The sequence below is a fragment of the Somniosus microcephalus genome, chromosome 9 (assembly GCF_052327205.1).
Source record: "Somniosus microcephalus isolate GS21.2 chromosome 9, FLI_Smic_1.0, whole genome shotgun sequence".
NCBI classification, from domain to species: domain Eukaryota; kingdom Metazoa; phylum Chordata; class Chondrichthyes; order Squaliformes; family Somniosidae; genus Somniosus; species Somniosus microcephalus.
The window spans coordinates 133140589-133163786 of record NC_140995.1 but is presented as its reverse complement, the minus strand read 5'-3'; the positions used below and the strand labels follow the sequence as shown (position 1 = coordinate 133163786).

General features: G+C 46.6%; 1 protein-coding gene across 2 annotated transcripts in view; it reads left to right on the top strand.

Annotated features, from left to right (window-relative positions):
- The window catches only part of nkain2 (sodium/potassium transporting ATPase interacting 2), a 1023309-nt gene that overhangs the window by 977618 nt on the left and 22493 nt on the right, over window positions 1-23198 (top strand). For both annotated transcript variants that reach the window (XM_085997218.1, XM_085997219.1), the window contains exon 5: window positions 15290-15350. In XM_085997218.1, coding sequence (XP_085853344.1) covers window positions 15290-15350 — 61 coding nt within the window. The remainder of the gene's footprint in view (window positions 1-15289; window positions 15351-23198) is intronic.

Sequence of the window (23198 nt, the reverse complement as noted above, 5' to 3'; positions counted from 1 at the left end):
ACAGAACGGGCGTCGAAGAGAGGCATCCACCCTCATCACCCTGCTGGAAGACACGTCGTGCGGCAGGCATCGAGAACCCGGAGTGCAGAAGACATCCTGAACTCGAAGCCTCCATCAGCGGCAGTCAGCTATCTTCTTTCTACCTCGGTGGTGGGTAAGCCGGTCAGCGACGCGAGCAGAAAGTTGGCCGCGTTGGCTGTACAGACGGGGGGGAGGAAGACGGAGGAATAAGGGCGGTGAGATCGATCGCGACCGGAGATAAGGACCGGGCCGTATTCGGGCCGAAAGGCGCAGCGCGGGGACATCGATCGCGGCTGGTGATAAGGGCCGCTTTCGGGCCAAAAAGGCGCAGCGTCTGGGGTGACTGAAGGCGCGAGAGCCGCGGTGAAGGCGAACGCAGCCGGTGCTAATAACCGGGCTGCAAGAAGGGCTGCGAGGCGCGACATCGGGGAAGCGCGAATGCCCGAGGGAGCCGCGGTGAAGCGGAGACAGCGTCGGGGGAGTTACTAACCGCTGGGAAAGGGGAGCAGCAGCGGCACACCAAACTCCATTGCAGCCAGTGGGTGAAGACCGCCAAGCGCGGGAAAACCGCCATTTTGTAGGCGGAGGACGAAGACAAGAGCGGGAAGCCGCCATCTTGGGATAAAATAAATTGCAACGATGCCTAAACATGGGAACATTAATACCTTTGATAGCGACATTGAAGATTGGGCCATGTATGTAGAACGCATACAAAATTATTGTAAAGCAAATAAAATCCCAGATGCAGAGAAAGCACTAACTTTATTAAACTTAATGGGTGCGAAGACATACGGGCAATTGAAACACCTTTTATCACCAGATGAACCGGTGGATAAGACGTTCGAGGAGATTGTTACTGTCCTGAAAAATCATCTAAACCCCACGCCGCTGATGCTAGCGGAACGATTTAAATTTTACAGCAGAAGGCAGCTGAAGGATGAAAGCAATGCTGAATATTTAATGGAATTGCGTAAGCTAGCAAAGTACTGTCAGTTTGGAACGGGACTAACAGAAGCGCTAAGAGATAAATTTGTGTGTGGATTATTAAAAGAAGATACACAAAAGCGACTGCTCGAGGAGAATGAGCTGACGCTTGAGAAAGCGGTCACTATGGCAGCAGCACACGAAGCCGCAGCGAGAGGCACGGCAACAATGCAGCTACGGTCACCGGAACTCAGTACAAATAAATTGGGTTCGAGTACTGTAAAATGTTATCGTTGTGGAAAGACAATACACGATCAGAACCAGTGTTGGTTTAAAAACCAAGAATGCAGAACGTGTGGCAGGCTTGGCCACATAGCTAAAGTATGCCGGTCAGGAAAGAAGACCAGCAACAAAAAGTCACCGCAAGGAAAATACATAAAGGTGCACAAGGTGACAAAGACCAGTTCGAACGAACAGAAGTCAGATTCAGACACTAGCGGTAATGAACTGGGTAGCTTAAGAGTACACAACGTTGGTAAGGATGCAGATCTCCAGACAATTTGGGTCACTCTTCAGATAGCAGGAGTCCAAGTAAAGATGGAATTGGACACTGGATCGGCATTGACGGTCATGAATAAGAAGGATTACAAAAGGTTATTCCAACATATTCCCCTACGGGATACGGAGATTATATTGAAAACATACACGGGGCAAAGAGTGTACCCCATCGGAAAGATAGAGGTAAAAGTGGTCCACAAGGGCGAAGAAAGCCAAGTAATGGACTTATATGTGCTACCTGAAGGAGGTCCACCACTACTGGGATGGGAGTGGATTAGGAAAATGAATATGGACTGGCACTCCTTAAAAGCACTAACGGTACATTCCGGGGAAACAGATGTCAAACCTAAACGATTGTCCAAAATATTGGATGATGCTAAAGAGGTGTTCCAGCAAGGACTGGGAACACTGAAAGGAATTACGGCAAACATCAAGATTGATGAACATGCACAACCAAAATTTTTCAAAGCCAGACCGGTACCCTATGCAATACGACCTACTGTAGAAGCGGAACTGGAAGCGCTAGAACGTTCAGGTGTACTGTCTAAGGTAGATTGGAGTGAGTGGGCTACGCCCATTGTTCCCGTTATGAAACGTCCTTCGAGCAACAAGCCAGGAGAACCAGGGAAGGTTCGCATCTGTGGAGATTTCAAGATCACCGTTAATCCGGTGCTTCACACGGTGCAGTGTCCGCTTCCGCGGATTGAGGATATTTTTGCTTCGTTGTCTGGCGGGAAACACTTCACCAAGATAGACCTGGCGCAGGCGTACTTGCAGATGGAGGTTGAAGAAGAGTCACGCCAGTACCTCACGATCAACACGCATAGAGGTTTGTACCGGTATAATAGGCTGGCTTTTGGAGTGGCATCGGCTCCGGCAATTTGGCAGAGGGCCATGGAGCAGGTATTACAGGGAATTCCAGGCACACAATGTTACCTGGACGATATTCTGATTACAGGTGATGGTGATGAAGAACACCTCGCAAACTTGGAACTGGTGCTCAACAGACTGAAAGAGTATGGACTGAGAGTTAATCAGCAGAAATGTGAGTTCTTTCAGAAGCGGATCTCGTACTGTGGTCATGTCATTGACCGGGAGGGGCTTCATAAGTCTCCTGACAAGATAGAGGCAGTTGTAAAGGCTCCCGCTCTGGATAATGTCTCTCAGTTGAGGTCGTTTCTGGGATTGATTAACTATTACCATAAGTTTCTACCGAATCTATCCACGGTACTGCACCCGCTGAACGTTCTTTTACAGAAGGGGGTACCATGGGAATGGAGCGAAAACTGTAAGAAGGCATTTCGCAAAAGCAAAGAATTGATCACCTCAGAGGAAGTGTTGGCTCACTTCCAACCCGACACTGCCTATTCGGTTGGCTTGTGATGCTTCTCCATATGGTATTGGGGCAGTACTCTCACACAAGTTGCCAAATGGCACGGAAAGGCCAGTCGCGTTTGCATCCAGATCATTGACCTCCGCTGAGCGCAACTATGCGCAGATCGATAGGGAGGCTCTCAGCCTTGTATGGGGAGTGAAGAAGTTTAATCATTACCTGCAGGGCCAAAAATTCACACTCCTGACAGACCATCAGCCGTTGGTATCCATTTTTAACCCTAAGAAGGGTGTTTCGGTGATGACAGCACAGCGACTCCAGAGATGGTCCCTTTTCCTAGGGGCAAATCAATATCAAATAGAATTCAAAGGTACAAAGCAGCATGGCAATGCTGATGGGCTGTCGCGCCTGCCACTACCTGAAGCAGAAGAGACGACGAAAGTTGACCCTGTTGAGTTATTTCATTCGACCATCATCGAGTGTTTACCAGTCACCAATGCAAGTATTGAAAGAGAAACCAGGAACGACCCGACACTGTCCCGAGTTTACGAGGTGACAGTGAAGGGATGGCCAACACATGGTGATCCTCTGTTACCAGCATTCTCGGCAAGGCGAGACCAGCTGTCCGTCTGCCATGGTACTTTGCTGTACGGGACAAGAGTGATTATTCCTCCCAAGTTACGGGAAAGAGTTCTAAAGGAACTGCATGAAGGTCATCTGGGGGGAGTTAAGATGAAAAGTCTTGCTAGGGCTTATGTATGGTGGCTGGGCATTGACCAACAGATAGAGGAGTTGACAAAAAGCTGCGCTGGGTGCCAAAAAGTGTAAAATGCACCTCCAATCGCACCGCTACATCCATGGGAATGGCCTTCAGCCCCATGGCAACGCGTACATATTGACTTTGCTGGTCCATTCATGGACTCCATGTTCCTAATTGCGGTGGACGCACATTCCAAATGGCCAGAAGTGATCAAGATGAATACCACTACTTCAGAAAAGACAATTGCGGTGTTAAGAACAATATTCGCAAGGAACGGATTGCCAGAACAGATATGTTCAGACAACGGACCACAGTTCGTGTCGGAAGAATTCCAAAAATTCTTAAAGAAGAATGGGGTGAAACATTATACCTCTGCCCCATATCATCCGGTGACAAACGGGTTGGCCGAGAGATTTGTCCAAACATTCAAAAAGGCAATAAAGGCCATGAACGATGATCAGATTCCGTTACAACACAAGGTGGACAATTTCCTAATGGCATATCGAAACGCCGCTCATGCAGTGACTAACCAAAGTCCTGCCATGATGTTTTATAACAGGAGGTTGCGGTCCAGGTTGGACTTGTTAAAACCAAATGTGCGGAGGGAAGTGGAAAACAAACAGTTCCGGCATATTAATAACAAGTCCACTCGAAGTTTCGATGTAGGACAACCAGTGTTGGCAAGGGGCTATGGAAACGAAAAATGGCAGTCCGGAACAATTCGGGCCAGACAAGGACCTCTGATGTACACAGTAGATATTGGTAACAATGTGATAAGGCGTCATGCGGATCAACTGGTAGAATCAAGAGCAAGGGTCGAACCCATGGTTGCGACAGAGACAACTGTGGAAGACGTTAATGAACCTGAAGCATCTACCTCGCCAGGTACTGTACCTGATGATGACGTCCAATACATAGGAAACCAACAAGAAGAGTCACCTCAGCAACAAGAATCAGAGACCACTGAAAGGCGTTATCCAAACCGAATCAGAAGGCCTCCTGAGAGACTGAACCTTTGAACTGTTTATACCTGAAGTTATATATGTATATATGTTATTATGTTATGTTAAATGGGGATATGACTGTTAAGCTAAAAAGGGAGGATTGTGGTGTATGTAACCTGTTCCACCTTAAGAGAACTTAAGCCTGTTCCACCTTAAGAGATGTACTACTTTCTCTGGCTGCTGTATACGTAATACCGGTGGTGACCACCGGTATATAAGTACTGTGTAGTGATATTGTATTTAGTATAGTCCTGACCTCCAACTAGTAAAGACCTGTTGAACTTTATTCTTGTAGTCTGTGTCAGTAATTAATCTTAATACAACTGGAACACACAGACTTAACAGTAAGTACAGGTAATTTAAACTTCTTTACACACTTTAGACACACCAAACACACTTACCTTTGCACTCATGCACACATCACTCACCTGAACACCGACACCTCGACCCCTCCAAGTCCTTCAACCCGACGGCCCGACACCTCTAACTTGGCGTGGTTTGGAGCCATCGGGAATCCCACACTTCAAGCTTTAAAATAGAGATTAGGCTAAAAACTGCCTGTTAACTACCTGTTAACAGGCAGTTAATTGGCACTAATCCCTTCCCGCCTTTGGTAGGTGGGTCTCAGTGTGGGGCGGGTACCCGCCTCTTTGAAACTTACATGGAGGCGGGTTGGGGGCGGGATGGTGTCGGGACACCCGAATTCGGGACTTTAACCCCCGCCGCCTCCAATCCCGACTCCACGGGTCAATGAAAATCGACCCCTTTGCTTCCAATTTTCACCCTTCCCTCACCTTCACATGGTCCATTTCTGTCTATTCCCTTCACTTCCTTGACTTCTCTGTCTCCATTTCTGGGGATGGACTATCGACAAACATCCACTATAAGCCCACTGACTCCCACAGCTACCTGGACTACACTTCCTCCCACCCTACGCCCTGTAAGGACTCTATTCCATTCTCCCAGTTTCTCCGTCTCCACCGTGTCCATTCTGATGATGCCACCTTCCATAATAGTGCTTCCGATATGCCTTCCTTTTTCCTCAACTGATTCCCCTTTACTGTGGTTGATTGGCCCTCGACCGTGTCCATTCCATTTCCCACACTTCTGCTCTCACCCCTTCCCTTCCCTCCCAGAACCACAATAGGGTTCCCCTTGTCCTCACCTTTCACCCCACCACATTCAACGGATCATCCTCCGCCATTTCGGCCACCACCAGCGTGATCCCACCACCAAACACATCTTCCCCTCCTCTCCCCTTTCAGTATTCCAAAGCTCCCTCCGTGACATCCTGGTCCACTCCTCTATCACCCCAACACCCCTGCCCCTTCACCCGGCACCTTCACGTGCAAGCGCAGGAGATGCAACACCCGCCCTTTAACCTTCTCCCTTCCCACTGTCCAGGGCCCCAAACACTCCTTTCAGGTGAAACAACGATTTACTTGTACTACAGGAAACTGTGTGCTATCCGGCACCCACAGGACCGAGCTGCTGCCGTTGCCTCAAAACTGACGTACTCTCCAGAGTTAATGTTGAGAGATACGGAGATTCTTATCGCCGTATTTGACAACAAACACTGTTGCTTAGCAACAGCTTCTAAACACTCGGGTGTGGCCCTAAAGCTCTGTAGCTGAAGCTGTTGCTATAGCTACAGACCTTGCACAGCTTGACTGTTCAAACAAAGCAAAAAAAACAAACAAAAAGAATAAAAAACGGCTGCTGATTTTTGCCGGTGGCTCCAGATTGCCGGATAACTCACCTCCAGATAGCACAAAGTTTCCTGTACTTGCAAATTAGTATTTGCTGCTCACGATGCGGTCACCTCTACATTGGGGAGACCAAACGAAGATTGGGTCACCACTTTGTGGAACACTTCCGTTCAGTCTGTAAGCGTGGCCCCGAACTTCTGGTCACCTGTCACTTTAATTCTCCACTCCACTCCCACTCTGACCTCTCCGTCCTCGGCCTCTTACACTGTTCCAACGAAGCTCAACGTAAGCTCGAGGAACCGCAACTCATCTTTCCATTCGGCACTTTACAGCCTTCTGGACTCAACATCGAGTTCAACAATTTCAGACTATAACCTCGGCCCCCATGTTTTCTTTTCTCTCTCACCTGGCAGCAGTTGATGATTCTGCCATTGCCATTTACACCTCATCTAGAGTCATCTTTTATTTCTTATCTTGTCCCATTACCATCTCCTTTTGCCTTGCACCATCATCCCTTTTGTCTTTCAATCTCTGCTGCCTTCCACCCTATCACAAACCTTCCCTTTGTTCTTTCCTGCCCTCCCACCTTTCCCTGCCCTGCATTTGCTTAAATATCTGTTACTTCTCCAACTTTTCCCAGTTCTGACGAAGAGTCATCGACCTGAAACATTAACTCTGATTCTCTCTCCACGATGCTGCCTGACCTGCTGAGTGTTTCCAGCATTTTCTGTTGTTGTTTCAAAAAATTAAAGTCTGGTTTCACAGTGCAATTGATTGCAGAATGATTGATTACATTGTCAAAACCAGCAGAAGGGAATCCAGTGTTTTTTCAAAGTTTTGCTGCATTACCAGAGCCTTGTCAGCCCACTAGCACAGCAGTGCAGCAGTGAAATTTCTTGTTCCTAGCCCCTCACGACCCCCACCCCCCCACCACCCCCCCCCACCCTCGCCAATCTAGTAACATTGGAAAGGGTCCAAAATATTCATGTGGAGCTAACCATGGGATTTTGGATGCTATGTTTGGTCAGAATAACTACTAGAAAAGCACAGATTAATAAGCAGCGTAAGGGGGCTCTGTAGCTTCTTGTAATGTAGACTGCTGTTTATTTGACTTACACCTTCAACAGTCTTTTAAGGCTATTAATTAATATGTTTACAATCCTGTATGCTTCATGGAATTATTTTTTAGAAACTTATTCTGATTTGTACTAAAAAAAGGCACCTTATATTTCATGAATTGTTTGGTAAGATTAACTGAAATAAATTTGACTAATAACAGATGGTTTCAGAAGGAACTGGGTGGTGCAGTCAGTTAGACACTGGCCTTGCCTCTGGGACCTGGATTCTCAGTTGAAAGTAATCTCTGGCTGTAAGGGCCTATGTAAAATGAATTTGTGCAGTCCAAATTCAGTTCTAAGTAGGCATGGATCTACAGCACAAACTGTCTAATTTGGCACTAACTGACAATCTAGACACAAAAGACATCAAGGGGTATGGGGAAAGAGCGGGAATATGGTACTGAGATAGAGGATCAGCCATGATAATATTGAATGGCAGAGCAGGCTCGAAGGGCCAAATGGCCTACTCCTGCTCCTATTTTTCTATGTTTCTAATCTTATTCCAAGAGGTCACAGGATGCTTGGTGTGGGGAATCAAAGAAATGCCACAATGGTGCAGTAGGGGGCACTATTCTAAGGTTGGGGCTGAGACACATTTTGGGGGCAGAAATCCCACGGAGGTTCTTCTGGTTTTCAGCTGCAACTCTATGATAATTCCATTGGGAGACCAGCGGTTCCCATGGAAAATATCAGAGACAGTTGTGCCAGGCCTCTGTCATGTAATGGGTAGAACTTCCTCTATTACTTTCAAGGCCAGGGGGCTGAGCCAGAGGCAGGGACACACTACGCAGGGAGTTCCCAGTCCGGAGCCTCAATCAGGACCCGGCATTGTAATAGCGGCTGGTTATGCTGGCAGTGAGTGAGCACAGCAGCCTTCACAAGGGTGTGTATGGGCCACACCAGTGGGAGATCAGGCCAGTAGGATAGCCTAGTGACTATGGTATTGGATTAGCAACCTGGGTTCATCCCACCATGGCAGGTTGTAAAAGTGAATTTAATAGTTATGATAATAATTATGATAATTTGTGGGATAGCACCTGAAAATGACCATGAAAACTGCTGATTGTCATAAAAACCTAACGGGTTCACTAATGTCCTTCAGAAACGGCTTTCCTGGAAGCGGCAATAAAACTGACCCTCACCGCAGTAAATTGGCCCTCACCGCTGTTTCCAATAAGAGGCAGAGCTTGAATAATGATCCTTTGTCCCCAGAAATTATGCCGTTGTTATAACAGAGGCCTTATTCACTAACTTCGTAATTTCCTGGGACTTTAGTAGTGATAGTAATGATATTCGCAAATATTCTGCCACTACTATGGCACTACAGCCCAGCATATTCTGTGCCATTGTGTTTGATGTCCACTTCAGCCAGAAAAAGGCAAATGGAATGTTGGCCTTTATTGCAAGGGGGTTGGAGTATAAAAGCAGGGAAGTCCTGCTACAACTGTACAGGGTATTGGTGAGATCACACCTTGAGTACTGCGTACAGTTTTGGTATCCTTATTTAAGGAAGGATATACTTGCATTGGAGGCAGTTCAGAGGCAATTCACTAGGTTAATTCCAGAGATGAGGGGGTTGACTTATGAAGAAAGGTTGAGCAGGTTGGGCCTATACTCATTGGAATTTAGAAGAATGAGAGGTGATCTTATTGAAACATATAAGATACTGAGGGAGCTCGACAAGGTAGATACAGAGAGGATGTTTCCCCTCGTGGGGAAATCTAGAACTCGGGGCATAGTTTCAGAATAAAGGGTCGCCTTTTTAGAACTGAGACCCTTCTCTCAGAGGGTCGTAAATCTGTGGAATTCTCTGCCCTAGAGAGCCGTGGAGGCTGGGTCATTAAATACATTTAAGGTGAAAATAGACAGATTTTTGCAAGATAAGGGAGTGAAGGGTTCTGGGGAGCGGGCAGGGAAGTGGCTTTGAGCCCAAGATCAGCCATGATCTTGTTGAATGGCGGAGCAGGCTCGAGGGGCCAAGTGGCCTATTCCTGCTCCTATTTCTTATGTTCTTATGTTAGAATAAACAAACTGTCAGAATGGGCCAATTTCTGATTGGCACTTGGGAAACAATACATCAAATTTATGTTGAAAAACATCTGAAAACATTTAAATCATAAAGACCCACAATATTGTATCTGTTAAATATATAGAGGATGGCAGATGCGTAACCATGTGTTACCATCAATGATCCCACTAATTTTTTGGGGGTTGCACAGCCGCTTTAAGGGACTGCACAGCCCATTCAAATTACCGCGTATGCACAGTTTTTTCCATTATAAAGCTGTTGAGAGGCCTGCGCAGGAGCTCCTGATCGCTGTGTGGCCACACAGCTTAACGGGAACATTGGTTACCATATTTCACTGCCACAAATATACCTGTAGAAGTTGCATGATGCAGTGGTTCATCATTTGTAAAAGGTGGCAGCATATGGGTACCCGTCTGCTATACTGTTTATATCCTAAACAGTTTGAGAAATATCAGGACAATAACAGTATTTGAAAGCTTTATTTTTGTATTAAGTGTAAAAAATGTAAATGTGAGTGTCCCACACCATAATATATCATAGTTAACGCATCAACCACTTTTCATAGTTTTAAGAATACTGTTTGACTTGTGACTTGATCTTTTTGATCCTCTCCCTAGAACTTAGATCTATTAATGTTAATTACAAAGCTGAACGTTTGTCTGTGTTGGCAATTCATGATGCTATAAGGTCAACCAATTTATGCACTCGTATCTTAATTTAAAAAGAAATCCTCTTCTATTCCCTTTTCTTTCATATCCACAATTTCATGATCAATCAATGGAGCAGCCCATGGTCCAACCTGCAGACATCTTCATGGACATGATCACTATCAATAGTAAGACATATTAACAAGAAATGCTTCAAATACACAGCAAGTCCATTTACATCGGAAAAAATAGATTCGCATTTCAGGTGTGGACCCTTCACCAGAATTGTCCTTATGCAGCATCCACACCCAAATCATTAACCTATTTTTTCAGATGCTGACAGACATGCTGTGCATTTCCAGCATTTTCCATTATTATTTCAGGTTACCAGTTCTTTTTATCTCATTTGTTAGACATTCTGCTTTAATGTACACTTCGCTAATGTAGAAAGGGTCCTCCAGGCTAGTTTTCTCCCAAAACAACCAAGCCAATCTGAATAAAACTTGCCCTCCAGCTCAAATTCAATGCATTTGTCAGTCAAGGCTTGGAATTCAACTTGAGTCTTTTCACTGTAAGTCCAACACTCCAGTGTTGTAGCAGTTAGGTGCTCCCACCAGATGCATATCTTTTTCAAAGGATGGAAACAGGTATATTTCTAATATAACTAAGATGTACAGAACCCTAAGGTGTTTTCTTTTTAAGAGTTTTCTGTATAGTTGGCATGCCCAAAACCAACTGGGCATTTAATTATACCATATTTTCTTTCTCAAAATCTAGTTGAAATAATGTGGGTGCATTAATATTCCCAATTTTCTATTTCAAGCAGCTGGTGAAGCAGTATACAGTCCAGAAGCACTAGCCCCGATTTTAATCCCCCATACTCTATGAGAGTGGAGCTTGCGGGGGTTAAAATCCATGACGTGTGGCACTCACCTGATCCTCTCTAGCCTTGCACCATGCGCCATTTTAATAGGTGCCTTCTGGCCAGCCGGCAAGGACCTCGCACCAGGCAGGCAGGGGCCTCATTGAGGTCTGATGAGGTCATTCAGACCTCGACTATATTTTAACTCAGGACAGTTAACTTTAACTGCCATCCAATGCAGGTCTCACTGGTTGCAAGGGAGCAGAAGGCCCAGAAGGGGGCCAAAAGGGTAAGTGCAGTTTATGTTTTGAACATTTTCTTGAGGGCCAGGAAGAGCAGGAGTGCTCTTAAAATGGTCCGGGCTTCACGTCGGCATGCCAGGTCAAGCTTGAGATCGTGATGCCGGCCCCATACTCATTTCTTGCCTCACTTTAAAATTGGGACCACAGTTTAAACTATCAGTTAAATGAATAAACCTAAACCATAACTATAAGATGTGTTTCTTTTACCAGTACTTAATTTATTGATGGTTTTCATGAATTCTCTTCCAAGCCCGACAAATATCTTGCAGCCCGCTACTGGCCTGACTTAGCTGCTGGGAGGAAAGGACTACCTCAAACCCAAAAGGCTTATAGCCATACTCAACAGCCATGTATTCCTGCCACTACACCCAGAAGAAGTACGCAGCTACTAACCCTAGCTGCCAGCCAGGGTTAAGTGGGAAAGTACTATGGCAATAAATATTGATCATGGTTTGACATTTAAGTTGGGTTGAACTGTAGTATTGTGTAGAGATTCTTACAAAGGTGTGTAAGCATGTTTCATTATGTGGCAAATGTGATTTTTGTGAATTTTGTGTAAGATTGAAGGCATATTTGTGGAGGGTATGGGAAGATGTAGACGGAACTGTTACCACAGTGGACACATTTGCATATTCACAGAAGATGTCCTCTATGAGAGCTTGCAAAATGGATCTGGCAACTAGCATTGGCTTCTGCTCTGCAGCTTCTGTAGGCTCTTCCTGCTCAGTTTGGTGTCCCCTTGATACACCTGTGGGCCTTCCTCCTCTGGCACCCCTTTGCAGAGTGAAGTTATGCAGCATGTAGCAACAATACTTGAAACCTTCAGCTGAGCTGCATTGCAAGATACCTCTAGATCTATCCAGGGACCTGACAGCACCACCTCATTATGCTTGTGCTAAACCGGTCTCCTGGAATACCACAAAAGTGTTATGTGCCATGACTATAAAGGTTAGTCTTGACTGCCCAGGAGCCACTCTGAGGCTTGCCATTATGGATCAAATATTGGTGGGTCAGTGGATTGCCATGAAATTAAACCATTGTGACAGCTGCCTGGGAAGTAAGCAATGATGAGCAAAATCAGGTGTTGATGGTTGCAAACAAGCTGAATATAGAGAAGGTCGAATCCTCTTCTGTCCCTCTAGGTGGTGCAAGCAACTACATAGTCCCACTTGGGCAGAATCTATAATTCCCTAATCTTCAGGAATCCTGCCACCCTAAAATTACAAAGCCCTCTCCTGCTGCTGTCAGTTGTCCTTGGGTAAGGAAATTTACTGACTTGCTCAAGCAACCAAGTGTTTACCTTACACATCTATGGATAGCTAACCTGTTGGTGATGTCCCCAGTGGCAGCCTGAAATGATCCCTAAGCGTAAGGCTAAGAATTACTATGCCCTTGACAGCCACTGGCATTCCTCAGTCACAGCATTCCTTAAAAACTGGAGTCTCTGCAGGCAGTGCTCCTTTGATAAATAGAGGTATGTGCAGCTCTGCCTGTAGATTCTGGTGTGCTGAACACCTCGCATGCATTCTGATCAGCTTGGAATCTCTCCATTTGTTCTCCTTTTATTCCTCCAAAAAGAAGAAATATTCATATGAGAAAACTCATTCTGGCACTATTGCAGCCACTGGGGGAGGACTGCAGGGAATACTCCTGAAAAGCTAAGCCACATCAGTAAAAAAAAAGGGCATACTTGGCCTGAAAAGTGTTCAAAAATCTTATTTTACAGCTCTTTAAATGTACTTTGGCAAACCCATCAGTCGCTAACAACCCTAGGCACTCTTTTGTATAAACTGGTACATCACTCAATGTAATGCACAAACATCAGATGTGTGTACAACTCGTGTTCTGTGAATCACCAGGTAATACTTCCTCAACAGAACTACCTATTCCTGCAGGTGAAAGAATCTGAGCTGATGCGTGGTAATGAGAAAGCAGGTAAGATAGGGGGGTGATATTGAGAAGGTTACGCAGACCATAGGGAACTTTCTTCACAGGGTTCAGGACAACAGAGAGCCAGATGCAGAGCTGTGCCATCTGCTGGTAGGACACCTGCAGCTACCATTTGACATAGAACTGACACAGCAAGTAGCAGTACCAGTCAGATGTGGCCTCCAACTTGCCTCCACCTCCTTCCAGGCATGCTCCAAAAGAAGGCCCGTGTCTACTTCAAGTTGTTGGGTGCTGGGCTGCACTGTCACTTGTCTGCGAACTCATGCCTATACCTTGGGGTTTTTTGGTACATTTTTTCTGTCACTCTTTATTCCTTACCCTCGTCAGCCTTGGTAAAGGCTGCTAATTGGTTCAGATGCTTTTTGAGCCTTTCCAAAGGATTTTAGAATTGTTGTCACCCTATTCTGACTCCCTTCTAATTGTCACATGCACAATGTTATGATATCACTACAAGTGTGTTCCCTGCATGTATCCATATCTGCACCTAAAACAGTACTAATAAACTGACTTTATAAAATTACATGCAAATAGTACACTTCCATTTAAATCTGTCTAAAACTCGCTTCTAACCATTCAAGTCTTTACTGTACCCATATGGGAAAATTTAGGCTAATAAGTGATGTCTGCACACTTTGATGATTCATGTCACTTTCAATTTTTTTTGTTATTTGCTGGTGCTTACAACACTTTGATTTATTATGGGTCTATTGCGTAGCTTTTCTTCAGTGACAAATGGCTTATAGGTAGGTTGAACACAGTGCAGAACAGAGATCTCCAAGCTTTTTATCTTTGTGGACTACTTAGGTGTGTATTGTGGAGCCTTGGGGAATGCCTACAAAGATTAAATCAATGTTCCCATTAATTTGCATATATCTCAAACTATTGATACAAACAGATTTCAGTGTACTGATTTAGGAATTACCCTCCAATGAGGCAACAGCATTGAGAAGAGTCTTTTCCAAACCTACAAGACCACAATATGAAATAAGAGAATCTGGTGAATTGAAATGAACACATATAGGACTGATACAAAAGTAAAATACTGCGGATGCTGGAAATCTAAAATAAAAACAGAAAATGCTGGAAATACTCAGCAGGTCAGGCATCATCTGTGGAGAGAGGGTCATCGACCTGAAACGTTAACTCTGCTTCTCTCTCCACTGATGCTGCCTGACCTACTGATTATTTCCAGCATTTTCTGTTTTTATTTTATTATATTACATATAGGACTGAGTTCCCTGGATCCTGAGGTCTGGACTGCCAGGTCTCCGGCCATAATTTGGGCACTCCTGGTGTGGAAGATCTTCAAATGAGAATTGATTTCTGTATTTCAAAATACCTAAGTGTAATCAACCATTGGTGAAGAGTGTTGATTTTTCACTGGATCATGGAATAGTAGGATGCATATTATCTCCCAAACTGTCTATTCTGTGACAGCAACAAATGAAGTTCAAGTGGAGGGAGTGCAAATTGGAGAATACGTCAACCTGGACTGCTTTCACAAACCACATACCAGCAGATGGTTACAGAATGTAGTTTCTCATTTGTGATTCACTATTTGGTGCAAGAAAGCGGCATAGTGAGGCTTTACTGAATTGAGATGTATTCTCTGAGGGAGGAAGGGAGGATGAGAAGTCAAACAGAATGTTTGCCTCTGTCTCTGTTAAGGCTTCTAGTGACACAGGCAAAGGCTTGGGTACATGTTGCCTGTCTGCATATCTGGCCTTACTTTCATTGCTTATAAACTTTAAGTTATTTTCTTACCCTAAAATTAGTATTCCTTTGCCAACTTCCAATCGAAGCAAGCCTCTTTGGTCAGGGCAATATGCTGAACCCGCCAGGAGAACCACTTTAATGAGCAAGGGAACCACTGTAGTACTTCTCCATCCCTGCCCGACAACTCAAGCAAAATTTTCAAACTCGGTGAGAAGCCTGAGTTCAGGATTTGAATTTGCAGTCAGGTCCCCTGGCTGAGAGTCCGGTGCTTCAGTATTGTAACTGCCTAACCGTTTCCTTTCATTTTTTTTTAGTTTTTGCATTAGTAGGTAATGAATATTTTGTTTCTTTTCCAGCTTTTTGGGTTTGTCTATGCCTGTTACGTTATCAAAATTGTTGCTGAAGAAGAGGACAGCTGTAAGTATTTAAAATGGCAAAGATGCAGAAAATCTTGTACTAAATCAAAAACTCTATATTTATGCATTTATAAATTAGATCAGCATTATTATGATACTAATGAACACTCCAGTATATATTTTGATTGAAATAAGGGATGAGAGCAAATTTCAAGTCCTCTATTCCAACACAAATTGCACTAGAATGTTCATTGTTCATTAGTAGATAGATCAAATTCAACAGTGATGTAACTGTCAAGCTGTAGTATTTCAACTTGTTATGGAAAAATTAGCTTTTACCATACATTAAAATGCCCACTCTGTTGGCCAGTTGTAATGCTTATTTGCAATCAACTACATACTAATATTAAATAATATTTCTAACAATCTAAATTTAAACCCAAAGATTTCTAACTGAAATGCATGCATACTGCACTTGTCTAAGAATGCAAGGGTATACTGGTCTCAAGCATTTTGTGTTGAAGTACAACATTCCAGTCTCTTAAAAGCCATCACAAGTGTTATCACATTCTCTCTGACATTAGAAAGCAATCATTTGTTCAAAGTATCATTATCTTCAATTTATGTGAACAAATGTATTTTGATAAGTGTTTTTTGGGGTCAGAATAGTCTTCCATATATTTGGTGGAGTAATAAAAAGAGCGATGTGCAAACAGAATGTGTAATTTTGAAAATAGGCCCATATGACATAATGTAAAATATTTGGATACAATCTTGACCAATGACATTAAAATGTTAGCTTCAGCTCTTAGTTTAGAACTGAAAAAAATTCTAGGTGTGTTTAATTTGAGGACAAGATTAAAGTGTTAAGTGTGATATTAAAATTGCAGGGGACGTATGAATTCAAGTATAAAGATTTCCTCAGGGCGTTTCCCGCTCTGCCACCAGAACTTTAGTGAAAATGCAAAACAAACAAACGGAATTACAGCAGCGGAGCAGGAAAAGACTGGAGGAAATTCCCAGTGTAAAATTGGGGGAATTTTGCTTAAGCACAGTATCACCACTGGAAGTAGGTTGGGGCAGGACTTCCACCCTTGGCAACAAGGGCTACGTCCTATCAACATTGCTCATGACACCACTTCGACATCCACAGTCTCCTGCTGAATAATGCTACAACAATAGCCATGGGAGTACCCATGCCATCAATGAGCAGGTCTTAGCAACTTAAGAACTTCACCCTGTGTAGACACCTCTAACTCACTATCATTCCCACCCGTTGTGGTGATCTGTGAGCTGGAGTGTGCTGAAGTCTGAGGGGGTGGCAGTGCAGGCGGGCGCAACTTGACTTCTTGTGAAGGGCTCAGTTCTGCAGAGGGACCTGGAAGTAGAAGAAATGATGAATGAATAGCAAGTATCCTCCAATCTTTTCCCGCTCTGCTGCTGTAACTCCGTTTGTTTGTTTTGCATTTTCACTGAAGTTCTGGCGGCAGAGTGGGTAACATCCTAAGGGAATCTTGGGCTTCATAAATAGGGGTATTGAGTACAAAAGTAGAGAAGTTATGCTGAACCTTTATAAAGTGCTGGTTAGGACACAACTGGAGTATTGTGTTCAGTTCTGGCTACCACACTTTAGGAAGGATGTGAAGGCTTTTGAGAGGGTGCAGAGGAGATTTACCAAAATGGTTCCAGGGATGGGGGATCTTAGCTACAAGAACAGGTTGGAGAAGCTGGATTTGTTTTCATTAGAGGAAAGGAGGTTGAGGGGTGATTTGATAGAGGTGTACAAAATTATGACGGATTTGGATAGGCTAGATAGGAAAAGGCTGTTCCCACTCGTTAATGGTACAAGGACTAGGGGACACAGATTTAAGGTTTTGGGCAAGAGATACAGGGGGGATGTGAGGAAAAACTTTTTTACGCAGCGATTGGTGAGGACCTGGAACTCGCTGCTGACGGAAGTGGTGGAAGCGGAGACACTCAGGCCTAGAAATTGGGTTGGTAGCGCCAGCGCTGAGCGCCTAAAGAGACCTAGAATTGGGGCGAAGCGCTATGTTGGGGCGGACGCAATGAAGATAGCGCCAACTCAGATATTGACTATACATTTAGCGCCTGCGATAAGTGTTTGCGCGCGCCCACGAGCGCAAGCAGCTCATGACGTCATTTCAGTGTGCAACGCCTTTTAGGAGCGCCTGAGCGCATATTGGGTGGCGCCCGGAGCCTTAGCGCCCAGCGCTATTAGTGACAGTTCGAGGGAGGGCTAACAGGCCCTTCTCGGAGTAGGGGGGCGCTATTTAAAGGGGACAGCTCTTCTGCAGAATCTTCTGCCACTTGGCCTGCTCATTGCGCTCGCTGCTAGAGAGAGATGGCGAGCTAATGTGGAGCGGAGTTCTGGGATTTGAGCTTTACAGTACTTGCTACCTTCAACCCTGTCCGAAGCACTTGCACCACTACACCTAAAAGCCTTTTGACCAACCGGCATCGGAATGGGAGCTTGTTTGGAGGGCGACGGACCTCATCTGCACTCTGTGCAGCAGTCATGACGACCTGCCTTGCCCTGCGGGGAGACGGTGGCCAAACTTGCCTATCCCCCCTGCGTTGCTCCATGCCGCTTGGTCCGGCAACTGGTTCATCCTCAGAGCCACCCCCCCTCCCCTCCAGGGGACTACTATCCCCAGTCTGCAGATGTCTCTGCTCCCCGGATTCTGCAACGGCTGGTCCGGATTCCTCCTGGTCCTCGCCTCCGGTGGCACTGGCACTGGCAGCTTCAGCGCGTTGAGCCCGAGTTGGTGCTGCTTCATCTGAAAGTGGGAGGTGGAAGAGTGGCTTTAGCAAAAGGACAGGTTTGCTGAAAGGCATGCCAGATTGCGGCAAGGCTCTGACATGGCTGCACACTGAGGATGCATGCTGGCGGGGGGACCAAGTGGAAGGCAACAGGTGGAAAAGGTGAGAGTCTTACCCTCGCTGTCGGTAATGGGGTCGGCAGATGCAGTGGTCACTGGACCAGACAGACGTCCTCCAAGTATCTGGTGCACTCTCTCCTCCAGATCCGTGAGAGTGACCACTTGTGCAGGTCCGCCACCGGCTCGACGCTGCTCCTTTCTAATCTGCGCCATCTTGGACTGCAGGGGAAAGAAGGGGAGGTTCTGTTACATGAGGCCTTGAGACCTCATCGCATGCCCCCCATGGTGCAAGAGCCCTTACATGAGGCCTTGAGACATCATCGCATGCCCCCCATGGTGCAAGAGCCCTTACATGAGGCCTTGAGACATCTGTCCATGTGTGTGGCCAGAAAGGGCCATGGGTGCATACTGACAGATGGCCATTGGCGCAACATTGCAGCAGGGTGCCCGAAGTCAGCTGCAGATGGAGGGATGCACAAGCTTGATAAACCATCACTCACCCTAACGATCCATGTGAGGTCGTTGAATTTCTTCCTGCACTGAACAGGGGTCCTGGTCGCCATGCTGCTGGAATTCACCCTCACAGCAACCTCCCTCCAAGATCGTCGATAAGCCTTCTGATTTGGCCTCTTGTCATTATCCGGATACAGGACCTCTCGACGGTGTTCAACTGCAGCCACCAAGTAGTCCAGAGCCTCAGTGCTGAAGCGCTCTGCTCTCTGCCTAACCTTCTCCATAATGCACAAGTTTCTAACGTCAGACAAGGGCAAGCGCTGAATCTGAGGCCTACAGGGCGTTGGGTGTTGAAGCTCAGTCTGACTGACCCGCCCCTTTAAGAGCCGGCCGGCACCTGTAGGTCTCGTGCTTTCCCGTAATTGAGTTCACCTGCGCTGCGCCCGTCCGCGTCGATATTGAGTAGCGCCTGACCTTTTGCGCCTTAAGAGCACCGTGCAATGGCTGATTTAGCGCCTCAATCCCCTTTGGGGGCGATGCAACCCAATATCGCGCCAGGCGGCGATAAGTTTCGTCTGGCTATAAACTTTGCGCATCGCCAGTTCTAACGCCTCAAGTGGGGCTATACCCAATTTCTAGGCCTCAATGTTTTCAAGGGGAGACTTGAGGGAAATAAACTTACAGGGCTACGGGGATAGAGCGGAGGAATGGGACTGACTGGATTGCTCTGCAGAGAGCCGGCACAGACTCAATGGGCCGAATGGCCTCCTTCTGTGCCATTATGACTCTATGGCCTAGAAATTGGGTATAGCCCCGCTTGAGGCGTTAGAACTGGCGATGCGCAAAGTTTATAGCCAGATGAAACTTATCGCCCCCTGGCACGATATTGGGTTGCATCGCCCCCAAAGGGGATTGAGGCGCTAAATCAGCCATTGCACGGTGCTCTTAAGGCGCAAAAGGTCAGGCGCTACTCAATGTCGACGCAGACGGGCGCAGCGCAGGTGAACTCAATTACGGGAAAGCACGAGACCTACAGGCGCCGGCCGGCTCTTAAAGGGGTGGGTCAGTCAGACTGAGCTTCAACACCCAACGCCCTGTAGGCCTCAGATTCAGCGCTCGCCCTTGTCTGGCATTAGAAACTTGTGCATTATGGAGAAGGTTAGGCAGGGAGCAGAGCGCTTCAGCACTGAGGCTCTGGACCACTTGGTGGCTGCAGTTGAACACCGTCGAGAGGTCCTGTATCCGGATAATGACAAGAGGCCAAATCAGAAGGCTTATCGACGATCTTGGAGGGAGGTTGCTGTGAGGGTGAATTCCAGCAGCATGGCGACCTGGACCCCTGTTCAGTGCAGGAAGAAATTCAACGACCTCACACGGATCGTTAGGGTGAGTGATGGTTTACCAAACTTGTGCTTCCCTCCATCTGCAGCTGACTTCGGGCACCCTTCTGCAATGTTGCGCCAATGGCCATCTGTCAGTATGCACCCATGGCCCTTTCTGGCCACACACATGGACAGATGTCTCAAGGCCTCATGTAAGGGCTCTTGCACCATGGGGGGCATGCGATGATGTCTCAAGGCCTCATGTAAGGGCTCTTGCACCATGGGGGGCATGCGATGAGGTCTCAAGGCCTCGTGTAAGGGCTCTTGCACCATTGGGGGCATGCGATGAGGTCTCAAGGCCTCATGTAACAGAACCTCCCATTCTTTCCCCTGCAGTCCAAGATGGCGCAGATTAGAAAGGAGCAGCGTCGAACCGGTGGCGGACCTGCACAAGTGGTCACTCTCACGGATCTGGAGGAGAGAGTGCACCAGATACTTGGAGGACGTCTGTCTGGTCCAGTGACCACTGCATCTGCCGACCCCATTACCGACAGCGAGGGTAAGACTCTCACCTTTTCCACCTGTTGCCTTCCACTTGGTCCCCCCGCCAGCATGCATCCTCAGTGTGCAGCCATGTCAGAGCCTTGCCGCAATCTGGCATGCCTTTCAGCAAACCTGTCCTTTTGCTAAAGCCACTCTTCCACCTCCCACTTTCAGATGAAGCAGCACCAACTCGGGCTCAACGCGCTGAAGCTGCCAGTGCCAGTGCTACCGGAGGCGAGGACCAGGAGGAATCCGGACCAGCCGTTGCAGAATCCGGGGAGCGGAGACATCTGCAGACTGGGGATAGTAGTCCCCTGGAGGGGAGGGGGGGTGGCTCTGAGGATGAACCAGTTGCCGGACCAAGCGGCATGGAGCAACGCAGGGGGGATAGGCAAGTTTGGCCACCGTCTCCCCGCAGGGCAAGGCAGGTCATCATGACTGCTGCACAGAGTGCAGATGAGGTCCGTCGCCCTCCAAACAAGCTCCCATTCCGATGCCAGTTGGTCAAAAGGCTTTTAGGTGTAGTGGTGCAAGTGCTTCGGACAGGGTTGAAGGTACCAAGTACTGTAAAGCTCAAATCCCAGAACTCCGCTCCACATTAGCTCACCAACTCTCTCTAGCAGCGAGCGCAATGAGCAGGCCAAGTGGCAGAAGATTCTGCAGAAGAGCTGTCCCCTTTAAATAGCGCCCCCCTACTCCGAGAAGGGCCTGTTAGCCCTCCCTCGAACTGTCACTAATAGCGCTGGGCGCTAAGGCTCCGGGCGCCACCCAATATGCACTCAGGCGCTCCTAAAAGGCGTTGCACACTGAAATGACGTCATGAGCTGCTTGCGCTCGCGGGCGCGCGCAAACACTTATCGCAGGCACTAAATGTATAGTCAATATCTGAGTTGGCGCAATCTTCATTGCGTCCGCCCCAACATAGCGCTTCGCCCCAATTCTAGGTCTCTTTAGGCGCTCAGCGCCGGCGCGACCAACCCAATTTCTAGGCCTATAAGTACTGGTTAGATTTGGGAGCCTCATATATGTGGGAGTGATGAGGCATCAGCAATTTGAGCAGCTCCCTGAAGGAGATGTACATCAAGGACAAACATAAGAGACAAGAACAAATCACAGAGCCTGCTAATCCACTACTCCCACCTCTCCATCCCCAACGCTGAGAGGGAGGCCTGTGCCGTGAATGTCCAGGGCTCCCTGCTCCATTGAACTGAGGACCTGGATGTGAGCAGGTCCTACACATCCTTCTTCCCACTTCCTAGCATTGTATGCCAACTTGTCCTGCAGAAAGAAGGGGAGCTTATTAGTGAATGGCTACATGCAAGACTTGAGATTTGTTGTGAGGCATGCTGATGTGTGACATTGAACAAGCAGTGAGCAGAATGAGATGGTATTACAAAGCAGGAATGTAGCAGGAGGGTGATAATGTGATGGTAAGGACAAGAAAAGAGTGCATAGTGTGCCCAGTGCAACCATGTGACAGCAGTATGTTGCATGTATTTGCTGGTGAAGGCAGAGCAGCTGCAGATAGTTCAGCTTTAAATAGGAGGAGGGAAGGCTTAGTTCCCATTGCTCATTAGAGTATAAGCAGGTATAGAGGGGGATGAGAGTGCTTGGGGTGGTGTGGAGGATAAGTAATCAGGCAAGATATGATGCAGAGAAGGCTTCATGACAAATAATTCCTACCTTGGTTGAATGTGTAAGATTGTTAAATTTCTTGCTGCATTGAAGCCATGTCCTGGGGGTGACGCTGATGCCACTGACCAGCTCCGAGATGCTCCTTCAGGCCTGCTGCAGGAACTGCCTAGAAATGTGAGTTTTCATTGAGGGGAGCAGAAGGTAGAGTGGCCCTCACTCCAGTGTTGCATCGGAAAATTGTAGTGCCCTTCCTTGGGACTTACTGATGCTTAATGTGGCTTGAGTGCGGCAGTGATAACCTGATGTCCTTGCTTTAAGAGAAGCTGCCTCTCTTTTTATCATGCTGGACCCGCCGGAAATCCCACCCCCTCATTGGCAATCAGCCTGTTAATGATGGAAATCTCATGGGCAGCTCGTCTGTGATAGGATAAAGAAGCCCAACCATCAAAAGGGTTAGAGCCTCTCACGATTTCTCCTGGACAAATGACAAGATTGCCCCGCCCATCCGGCACCAATCCGATTATCCAAGTAACCACCAGACTCCCCATGAGCAGTGCCACAAGAGATCAACTAGTAAATAAAACTGACATTTAACTTTATTAAAGTTATAAATATTTTCTTCTCCCAGTTTTATAATTCACAGAAAAGAACAATGTAAAATCTCAGCCCTATTCTCATTTAGTACAGACTCAGTTTCTTAATTCATATTCTGCCCTGACTCACTGTAGTGCACGCATCCCTCGTTCCCTCAACCACTAATTCTAAGTGCAGCAAAGAACACAGGTATAAATGATGTGTACAATGTTCTTGGCTGAGTGAAAACAAAGCAGGGTACTTGTTCAGTGTGTGGGAGTCTCAGAACATATTTACCCCAAGGCTTTTGTTAAGGCGAAGTGCTATGGGGTGAATTTCTGTGGGGGTACTCCCACTCGCCTGCTGTTACTTCAGCAGAAGTCCCACAAAAAAAAAAAAAAATGGCGTAATTGCTGTTTAACGCCGTTTATCTGAGTTTTTGCAGCTCTTCTGTCAAAATTTGAAGCCTATTCAGCTTGAATT